This window comes from Bemisia tabaci, chromosome 9, assembly GCF_918797505.1.
Source record: "Bemisia tabaci chromosome 9, PGI_BMITA_v3".
NCBI lineage: Eukaryota > Metazoa > Arthropoda > Insecta > Hemiptera > Aleyrodidae > Bemisia > Bemisia tabaci.
In genome coordinates, this window is record NC_092801.1 from 1,789,775 (window position 1) to 1,800,916 (window position 11,142).

General features: G+C 33.7%; 2 protein-coding genes across 7 annotated transcripts in view; one reads left to right on the forward strand and one right to left on the reverse strand.

The window, feature by feature from the left end:
* Positions 1–11,142, forward strand: part of LOC109038238 (cubilin) — a 76,849-nt gene that overhangs the window by 36,762 nt on the left and 28,945 nt on the right. Inside the window, exons 30-31 of the mRNA XM_072304547.1 lie at positions 1,070–1,330; positions 10,896–11,057. Of these exons, the coding sequence (XP_072160648.1) occupies positions 1,070–1,330; positions 10,896–11,057 (423 nt within the window). The remainder of the gene's footprint in view (positions 1–1,069; positions 1,331–10,895; positions 11,058–11,142) is intronic.
* Positions 1,493–8,068, reverse strand: LOC109038239 (uncharacterized). Of its 6 annotated transcripts, none has more exons than XR_002009558.2 (5): positions 7,848–8,068; positions 5,162–5,311; positions 3,978–4,241; positions 2,189–2,272; positions 1,493–1,667 (listed from the first exon to the last, which is right to left on the reverse strand). XR_002009558.2 is itself a non-coding variant. In XM_019053231.2 (5 exons), exons 1-4 carry the CDS (start codon positions 7,856–7,858, stop codon positions 2,231–2,233), a joined length of 567 nt encoding a protein of 188 aa, XP_018908776.2. In that variant the 5' UTR covers positions 7,859–8,068; the 3' UTR covers positions 1,493–1,667; positions 2,189–2,230. The 6 variants fall into 6 exon arrangements, 4 of the variants coding, with proteins under 4 accessions (XP_018908776.2, XP_018908777.2, XP_072160649.1 ...); XR_002009559.2 differs by having other exon boundaries at positions 1,493–1,707; XM_019053231.2 differs by having other exon boundaries at positions 2,189–2,372.

The window sequence follows — 11,142 nt, forward strand, 5'->3', positions numbered from 1 at the left end:
TGAAAACTTTGGTGATTTTTCTTCTCTATGTGAAGAATATTCTGTGAAAATTTCAAGCCATGATGTTGGCTCAGTCTGCTTTTAAGAAATTAAAAAGGAGCGGATATTTTGAAACACTGCAACCGAGATGCACATTTTTGCAGTTTCACCATTGAATGTGCTACAAAAGTGTGCTTTCAAAGAATAATTGAACTAATGAAAACATTTCCGTAAGGTCTCATGATGAAGTATCTCGTCATTCCTTACCTGTCTCAGAGCGGCCATGAGCATACTTGTCATCGTTAGGCAATGTGTCCATAGTTAAATTATATTTTTTTAATGTGACTGTCCTCTAGGAAAAAGAACTTAGTCCTTTGCGGGCAGAAAAACCTCAGGATAGGTATTTTTGTGAAGTTGCGAGGAGGAATCTAAGTTTGAATTTTGACAGGAAATTTCCTCTTGGACTCCAGAGAATAAGTTGAGAGCTGATTTGTTTATTTCTTCGTAATCAAAGGCAATAAGTTGTTTGTATTGTTTCTAACTACTCCTAGCTTTGTACATGAGATGCAAAGCTTTTCATCTCTTTCTGCCAAAACGATCATTTTCAATTGTGAGATCCTAACTTTTACTATGCAGCTTTGGTTTCAAAGCCTGGTGTCTTGCGCCTGAATGGTGAAAAAATTATCATTCTGTGTAATGGTAACATTTTTTCAGTTTTAAGATTTTGTATACTAAACTTCCTTTTCTCATAGCAACCATGAAACTTCAGGAATGTGTATCTCAACGAATGTTGCAGACTTTCTTTATAAGTTATTTTTCTGGTTGAAAAACACTCAATGTCATTTCTTGATTTTTCTTCTGTGTGTGAAGAATATTCTGTTACAATTTTAAGCTATAGCGTTTGTTGACTCTCCTTTTATAAAATTGAACTGGAGCGTGGATTTTGATACACTTATAACAAGATACATGTTCCTGCAGTTTCACCATTGATATACGGTTACAATTGAGTCTTGTAGTTTCCAAACTAGTCCCTGGCCCTCACACAATTATTTTTTCTGCTTTCAATTTAAGAGTACGTTTTTTTCTCCAGCCTCTTGCGGTGGAACTTACCGACTATTCTATGGAAAAGGGAAAGTGACATCACCTGGTTTTCCAAACAGCTACCCATCGAACCAGGTTTGCAACACAACACTCATAACCGGTCCAGAGAGCTACTTCCAGTTCAACTTCTCATCAGTTAACCTCTTCCATGGGGACGGCCCCGCTTACGATGGCAAGGTTAACTCGTCTTGTACTAGTGGCGGTCATGATCTTATCGTCGTTTACAATGTCAACCCTGTCACCTACCACCGTAAGTAGATTATGTTCTATGTTGGAGCTATCTCAAATACTTTTTCCTATTCATAGACTTACTTTGAGCCTCTTCCCCTCAATGTAGGTCTAATTGAGGATTCATGTCACAATCAGGTTTCTGTTCTGCTCAGACGCTCAAATCTAAAATATGCTAGAGAAATCTATCAAAGATGAAAAATTTATTTCAGTGAAAAAATAAATATAACTTTAAAAAGATTTGAAACAATGGAGTCAAGCTTTTAAAAAATGGTTGGTTCAGGATTGATTGTGTGGCTGTTGAGTCCGCTGGGCTGAATGGAAATGCAAAATGGCTTTAGGAAAAATCGTCCGCATTCCTGAAAAATTGGGAAAATCTCACGACATTTCATACCTCTACTGTAAAAAATTGATTCAAATAATGACAAAAATCAGATAAAACAGTTTTTCGGACTTTTTTTTTTTTAAGAAATCTTCTAACATCAATCTCATTTAATCTCTCGTATCAGGTAACTTCATTACTAATTAAAATCATTAAAAGTATTTAGTTAAAATTAATTTTGCAATCTTGTTTTTCATTAGTGGTCTATGTCTTTAACCGCTTCACAGGCCGATCCTCAGGCGTTATGTGTTCCACGTTACTCTTATGATTTTATATTATAGAGTATGATTTTTATCTCACCATTTTCGTTTCTAGGCATCTGTATTCAATTATTCAGAGTAAATTTCCTCTCCAAATAACAGACTGTGCATATTTTTTCCCCCTTTAAGTTATAATTTTTTCTGGAAACTAAAATCTTTGACTCCGCCAAACGTCATTTGAAACTGAATGTTGAAGGAAAAATTTTCGGGGGTTTGAAGAAAATGGAAAAACTCTTACCTCAATTTTAAAGGTTAGAAAGCGGGTCATTAGAGTGTGTGGTTAGTCTACGGTTAAATTTATTTCCGTTTCCTCGGAATAACTCTGAAACAGTTTCATGGTACTTAAGTCATTTTGCATTTCCACTCTACAGTTAGTCTGAGTTTTATCTGAGTATTGTAATCGAAAGTTTGGCTCGTCTGACCTTCCGAAATTTGAAAGAGAAAAACAATTATCAAAATTCCGCAAGGCTATAAGACCAAAAACCCTCTTACAATCAATCTTTCCTCGGTGATAAAATTAAACTTTTTTCAGTTGTTTCCTTAACCTCATTTTTCACTCAAAAACATTTCATCGACCAGAGGCATGTCTTTCAGATGAACCTATATCTTCATACCTATACAGTAGACAATTTTCTGTGGTAGGAAATTATCTTTCCACTCTTTTCCTCACAATTTATTTTCAATGTGTGACCATCCATGGCAGATGAGACTTTAGTACTGAGAAATTCAAAATTGAAATATTGGTACAGTTGCTCAAAGGAGTGTTTTATGACCATTCTGGTAAAAAAATTACTCAAAGACAGCAAATCAAACTAGCATTGTAGAGTTTTAAGGAATAATTATCCATGCTTTTGATCTGCTGTATTGCGGGACGAAAATTTTATAACTGTCCAAAATTATTTCTGGAGGACACTGGAGTGTTTTCCATTGATAACCAGAGATTCGGTTTTTTTACTCAACTGGACCAAAGTTGGTCTTGAAAAATGGGCTGCATTTTAGAATGAAAAACTACTTTCTCTGGCTTATTGTGTGCTCAGTAAAAGCACCTATCTGCAGAAAGAAGCTAATAGGACGCATGTTGTTTCCAAAAGAAGCCAGTTCCTAATCGCAAAATTTAGTCCAAATATCCCTCCAAGTATGTACTAAGGTCGCTTTCTCAATGAACTGTCTTATCAAAATTAAATTTAATGAAATTTATTCGTAACCAAAGGAGTGAAAATCTGAGAGTTGTTTCTGTAACCAGGAAAAATTAAATTTTTACGTCCAGTTTGAGCAGAAAAATTTCTTTTATTTTTATATCTCATAAATTAAGTCTGAAGAGGAACATTTTACGATACAAAATCTTTTAAAACTTTATTCGGTGTCGCATAATAAAAATTTGTTCAGGAGAGTAACTTTGGTTTTGTTCTTGGCGATTTTTTCAACATCATAATTTCATATTCTGAGATATTGTAACCAAATTGCCCGGAAGTTCCAAAAAAAAAAAAAATCGAATTATTTTAATTTCCATTAATTTGTGGCTCATAATATTGAAGTTACTCGTTTAAAAAGAGTGTGTTTTCAGCATATGCTGAATCACACTCATTCACAGGTATTGCAAGTGCAGGAATTTATGTCAAATTGTATTTTGATAAAAATGTAATGAAGTCATTACTATATTTTTATTTTAAACTTAAGTAAAAATTATTGGGTCTTCTAAAGGCTGAATTTTTCAAACGCAGCTAATTTTTTTTACTTCAATTGGTGACGAAGAAAGACTTTTTACAAATGTATGTACATCATTTACAATTATTTACAATCCCTCTCCTAAAGCTTACAGTTTCTCTTTGGCCTCTTCTATAACTTCTTTCTCGACTTTAACTGGCTCCCCAAGTTTTTCCGTTAACTCGTCAACTTTACTTCCGCATGAGGCCTCTTTCGCGGCCTCTTTTTCGACTTCGGCCACTACTTCTGCGACTACAGCCGCACCCTCATTCGGCTGCAATTCCTCCTCCTCAACTACAAGAAGTTGTTCCTCAGGCACCGACCTTTTCTCCCGCTTCTCTTCTTCTTTTTTGACGTTCTCCTTTTTGATCTCTTCCTTTTTGGGCTCCTTCGTCTTTTCTGGCTTCTTTTCTGATGTCTGTTTCACTTCTTTTTCGTACTTTGATTTCTTGTCTGCCTTTTTTGACTTCTCCTTGTACTTTTGGTCCTTGATCTTACCAGCGTCTTTGCCGTGATCAACTTTTCCGGCTTCGTTGGTTTCCTTCAGGTATTTCTTGCTCTTTTCTTCGACGTAAGATTTATCATGTCTGGAAAAAAAGGAAAGTACAAAAATTAAGAGTACCAATCAAGATTTTGTCAATATTATTGCTGCCAATGGCTGGAAAAATTGCCTGTTAGGTATGGAGTGTTTACACTGGAAAATTTTGATTTTAAAGATCTCTAAATATAAAATTCTGCAACATTTTTTCGGTTGCTCGCCTATAATCATAGTAATATTTATATTTTCAAGCTCACTATATAGGATTTTTATATTCTACATCAAAACCCACAGAATTTTTAAAAAATCAAATATAAAAATTAGATAGAAGAAATAAGAATTAAAAATTTGAGCGTTTGTAGGATTTAACTAATTTTCAAGATTTGATCTAACGCGTTCAAGTATTTCTTTTGGTCTCTTTGGTTTTTTTTTTGTAAATCGTCCCAAAAAACTTAAAACATGTCATTCGTCAAAATAAATTTTATGCCCAACAAGAAATGGGCCTAATGTCTGGTTTCATCTCTACAGACTAAAGCTATCTTTGTAATGAACTTTAGAGGCAAGGAAAAAGTTTAAATGCAAGGTTAAGAGGAAGGGGCTCACAAATTTTGCTTAGGCAAAATAGAAATTCTTCCTTTTGAAACTAAGTGCATCAAAATTTCAATGGCTAAATTAAAAAAAAAAAAAAAAAAAAAAAAATGTGCATTTCAGATTGCAACGTAGTAAATTTCCACTCATGCCCTATCTTTTTAATAGAAAACTAATCAATAGTTATCATTGAAGTTTTCTATGGATTTTCTTTACTTATTCTAAAAAAAAGCACCCAAAATCATGGGAAACAGTTTGATGAGTTTCTCTTGGAAAAAATAAAAGATAATTGGAGAATTTTAAATGTTTCAATTGAGCTATGCGTTTTACGCTTTTAGTAATTGAAGTTTCTCCTCTCATTTAACTAAAGCTCATACTCACTTTTTGTTGTATTTCTCCTTTTCCTTATATTTTATTTCTTTATTTTTTTCTCCTTTTTCACTTTTTCCTCCTTTCTCATACTTTTTAGCCTCAACTGTCTCACTGAAGAAGATCGCCAACAGCACGCATGCCAAGAGCATCAAAGATATGCTGAAAATTAAAATAATTTATTTATAATATCGTTGTAAAGCACTTAATTTGACAAGAAAAGTCCTAAAAAATATTGCTGGAACTGAGATAAGCCTTTAAAACAGAGGATGCAAGGAAGGTGGTTCAAAAATATTTTTAATAGTCAGTATTCCAAAAAGGAAGAACATCAGAAAGGAACCTTTCTACGTCTTTTTTCTTTCGTTGATTGCAACGAAATATACAAAATTCATTACAATTGTTTGACCAAATTCAAGTTCCTTGCTACTACTTATAAGGAAAAAAGCATGTAAATGCTTTAAATTATGTTAATTAAGTATTATTCAAAGTGAGAGTAAAAACAGAATTTGGTCAACTACTATCAATAGGACAACCTCTAGTTCCCTTAAAAATTTGGATCCTTTTGTTCAATTTTTCCTGAGTGTTAAAATCATCAAATTTGAAATTCAATAAAGCTAGATCTAGACTAAACAAAGTTGTCACAGTTATGGAAAACTGAGGAATGATGGAAATTTTTAAAGTCCGGGTAATGTTAAGAAAAATGACAAAAGCACCAGGGAAAAATTGCAAAATCGCCTTTCTTCGCCTTTCAAAATTGTTTGACGTATCAGTGTTGCATGCTCAGATTTCAAATGACGGTTTACTTCTGACTCTTTTTAATCTAATTTGACTCTTTGTAATCATCCTGCAAATCAAACATCTGGGAAAACTGATCAGAACTGATCATCAAAACTAATCAGGGAAATTTTTTAGCAACCTCTAGTGCTATGGAATCCAAAAATATTCTCTGTGACAGTTTATGATTGATTAAATTTATACACACATCAACAACTTGTTTGTTCGTGTACGTACGCACTCCACTTAATCTTCATACATATAGAACCATTCTTATTTATTTCTTTCCTCTCTGCTTTTGCTCTCTCTTTTTCTCTCTCTCCTCTCTCCCTGCCATAAATCTTCCCTCTTCATTTAGAAGGTAGTTATCAGCCACTTCCGTCCTTTTTTTATAACCTTTCATACCGTATTCCAAGTCAATGTGAATTGCCCCCCCCCCCTCCCCTTCATTTTCTGAAATTAAAGATGTTTAAAGAGTGGTAGGAGTGGTGATTCTTTTAAGTTGGTAACACCGTCTTCAATTCACTTAAATCAATTATCAATGTTCATTTTCAGGTGTGGCAGCTTGCCTGGATAAATGAGATGGTTTTATACACATTTAACAGAGACGGATCCAGCAATTTAGCAACGCTGGATTGCCTCCATTTAAACCTATACTAAATTATCGATTCGTGTCAGAGCACCTGGCCCCTCCACGAAACGATACATTTCCGTTGGCTCAAATGGTGAAAAGACAATGTTGCCAATTTGCTGGATCCGCCAATGACATTTAAGGAGAGACATTAATCCCTATCCTCATCACATTAAATTTACTGATGCAAAGGTACACTTTTCTCAGGTTCTACCGGATGAATTTTCAAAAACTTTTTTTGTTTGATTCCTTGGACTTTTTTCTAGCTCTAGACGAGAGGATTTTTGTAATTTTGAAAATTGAAATTTGTATGAGTTTTGAAGAAAATAAAAATAAGCAAAAAATATAGCAAATTAGGCCTTTTTTTAAGAATAAACAGGAAAAACCCTCACTTTTGTAGTTAGAGAAGTAGGTCAAGAAAAAACAAAAAAAAGTCTTTCGAAATCCATCCAGCACCTGAGAAAAGTTTACCTTAAGGTTGATCTTTAGCTTTCGTGCAATGGGGTACGATTGATATATTCCATATTTTAACCTTTAGGTTAATTATCTTGAGAAAATCGAAAGTTCAGTCATAGATAAATCATTGAGGAATGTTCGAGCCGAAAATCATCTTCCTTAGTCTTGAAGCAAAGTCAAAAGTACTGTTTACAATCAACCATTGATATCGATATATTGAAATTGCTTGCATAATAGCATCAGTTCTTTTGACTTTATTTTAAGATTTTAGAAGATGATTTTTGGCCTGAACATTCCTTAATGGCTGATCCACCATCTGAACTTTTCATTTCCCCAGAATAAGCCACGAAAATTGTTAAAATTTGAGAAATATTGATAGAATATCGAGAATACATCGCGCTAAAGCTGAAGGTCCAAATGTTTGTTAGTAGATTGTTGATGTAGGAAAAAGGAATTTATATCGTTTTAATTATGGACAATCTAAAAAAGAAAGTAATTTTTCGTTCTCAAGTCTACAGACACCCTGGCCTTTCAAGTGTACAGAGAAGAGCTGTAAAATCGGAAGCTGTTCAATACCTCTGTAGGTGAACAAAAAAGGAAAGAAAAAAAATAACTATCGTTTTGATAGTAAAAGTACTAATGTCCTAACGCCTTTTACCTTTAGCCTCCCCCAAATTTTAGCATTACTTTCTATCGTAACATACAGTTTGATGCATTTACAAATGTGTCAATACTCTCCTTTTGTTTTTTGAAAACTTTTTAAATAGCCCATCGCTTTTCCTATGGCATCAATGAAATGTACATTAACTGAAGAATAAATAAGAGACTTAAACTTACTTCACCCTCATTTTGACGTATATTCCAGCAAACGCAATGTCAAGACTAACGAACACCACTTTACTACACTCAGAGACAACTTCTCCTTTTATAATTCCCAAGTAATTCCTCAAATCTCTTTGACCCTGATTTCACTTGTTTATCCAAATCCTCACGTACGCAAGCCCCCGATCACAGTGATGTGGTCTTATGCCAGTGGCAGTTCCTGAGCTTATCTCAACACATCAAGGATCACAATGATTGATCACCTCCCCTTATCTCTTCCTAGGTGTCGCACTCAGTCTTTGCTGTTTGCCCAGAGATTTTATTAACTCACTTTGTTTATCTTGTGATTGGGCTTGTAGAGTGTGGACAGGATGCGAAGTTCAAAATTCACCTGGGTGGGGGGAGGCAGGCAGGCATGTGACTGCAATTTTCGAATGTTGCCAAATTTCCTCTCACTGAATACGGATTTATTTTTGGTGGAAATTTTGTAAATATTTCTCTTCGAATTTTTTAGACAATTTGAGTTGCAATCCTGGTAGCATTGGCTGTTAAAAAAAAATTAAAGAACTGGTGAATTTCGAAAATTCTTAGAAAACTTTGAAATATCCAAGTTTTAGGAAATTTTAAGGAAAGATATTTATAACTTCTCTGGTAGCATTAACTGTTAATTTTGGACTTAAAAAATCAAAACTGTTTAGGAATTTTTATTATGTGCAAGTTTAGGTTAGACCTTTTTGTTCTTTCTTTCAGTAAAATTTGTGTGAAATTTACGGTATAGAAAATCTATGCAGGAAAATTAGCATTAAAATTTTGTCAAATTTTAAAAATCTTTCATTTTAATGTTAAACACAAGATGAACCACAAGATATGCAACATAAAAAACTAAAATTTTTTGTAAAATTCATGTATAATTTTTGTCAACATTTACTAAAATACGGTGATAAAAAAATTGTATTTTTGCAAGGTGGCATTCTCGTTTTTTAAAAAAACCTTAAGAGTTTCCAAGAACTTGGATATTCTAACAGTTCTTCAAGAATTTGATTTATTTACAAGTTTTTAATTTTCTTTAAACAGCCAGTGGTACCAGGGGGTTCTGGGAGTCTTGTGAATTTTTTTCTTTGAAATTTCCAGAGAAAATAATTCGCAATTTAATCTTGTCTACTCGCCTAAAATTTTTTTACCTCTTTTTAAAGTTAATTATTTAATTGGACAAAATTTGGCACCATTGAAATGCCTATATGGCGTCCTTCCGTAGCATTGCAGATTAGTTGGATCGAGTTTAGTAGAAGGAAACAGAGTAAGTATCTGGACACCAGTATATAAGCTCCCATTTGCAAGGGTAGGCAGATGAAGATTATGTCGTTTCTGAAATAAGCTAAGAGAGATGGCTTTTTTCTGCGGAACTGGGACCAGTTGTTGACAAAATAAAACTAGATATTTTAAGTTTATGATGGCTTTTCTTTTCTTCCTGTTATTTTTGGCTTCAATGACGTCTGAGTTGTGACTGCTTACGCAATGTTGAGTTTTGACTGAGTGGAGGAATTTTACGTACTCTCAGAGGCGGACGTAGCAGCTTGGAATGAAAAGGGGGGGGGGGGTGGTGGTTAGCATTCCACACTAATGTTTTTTACATTTTTTCTTCCCTTCTTTTGTTTCCCTCTCGTGATGCAAAGAGGGGGTATGATCACTGCTCCGCCCCCCACCCCCTTGCCCTTCAAGATGCGTCAATGTGTACACACAGTAATTTCAAAATGAACCTCCCAAGATGGGTGTCTGCTCGCCGTAAATGAGAAGTTTCGATGTTACGTCTGCCTCAAAGAATAATCTCAAGAATTTTATTTGAGTGGGATCTGACTGCAAAAACCTGTAAGCCGAGGCTCATTGTTTTTGTTTTTTTCCTGTTTGTCTCTTATTTTACCTTATCTGAAAAACCCAAACTTTGTGGCATTCAGGACAATACAAACTTGTTGTTGTTTTGCTCTCTTTTCCTCCAGATTTTTGAGAAGAAAAGTCTTCATAGAAAACTTCAAACTTTTTCTGAGAATGCTTTTTGATCAATGATCCATTCTTTTCCTCTCATCCTTATCAATAGCGTAATACCCTTTAAAAGATCCTCTAATATCTCAGATTCATCCTTGATTGCAAATACATGGCAACTTTTTTAATTTGGAACCCATTCCTCTAAATTTTTTGACTTGATACCAGAAACTACTGACTACCTATAGCTGAGACATTCGATCTTTCAAAATTTGTCGATCCATCTGTAGAACTTTAGAAATTTTATTGTCCTCTGCATTTAATGCCTTAAGTTTATGTATAATTTTCATTGAATTTTGGCAAATAACTATGGCTGAAGAGCTTGTAATTTTGAAAAAATTACTTTTCAGTAAGAGAAGAAAGAAAGAACAAAAAATTCAACTCGTCTTAACTAAGTACCATCAAACATTCTTTGAGCCAGGAAAATCCCGAATACTTGATGAAAGTAACAAACTGCTAATAAAAAGTAAAATAGTTAAGTCATAGTTATCTTAAAATTTTAATAGAATAAAAATAAAAATCAACTAACTATAAATAATATCAATTTTACTACATTAAACTTAAATGAATTCATTACTATATCACTTAAATCACCGACCAAACATTACTGTAATGAAGAAGAGCATCTGTAGACGTATATAAACTGAAAGTAAAGTCGAAACTAAAATTATTAATCAAACCAAAAACTCGAGAAAAAAAAGAGGAATAAACAAAATCATTCTATTTTCTATAATTTCATAATGATTAAAATGAGTAATTTCTTAAATTAAAATAGAAGAAGAAGAAAAAGAAAAGAAATTAGAACCTTCAGATAAAAAAACTTGACACACCAACTACTTTTTCTTGGATGCAACATTTGCTCAAGTAAGTGTGACCTAGTGTGAACATAATCAGTAAAATTTTCATAATTTTACTTAAATTTCCATCAAATTGATCTTGTTTAAAAATTTTTAGATAGTTTTTACACAAACTATCATGGTTTTGTCCTATTGTAAAATTTATCTATTTTATTTTGTGTGTGTGCAGAAACGGAACTAGCTCGAGCTTGCCGCCATTATGTCCCACCAACATTCGAATCAATTTCCAACCGAGTATTGGTGTCTTTTGTCTCCGGAAGTAACTCAAATGGGCCCGACTCGGATGTTTTTCATGCTGGTTTTGTTTTGGATTACACAGCAAAGTTTTCAAGTATGTGCAATTGTAGATCAAAATTTGTTGTGATTACCTGGTATACATTCTCTCTCTCTAACAAGACCCGTTACAGCAAAAATTT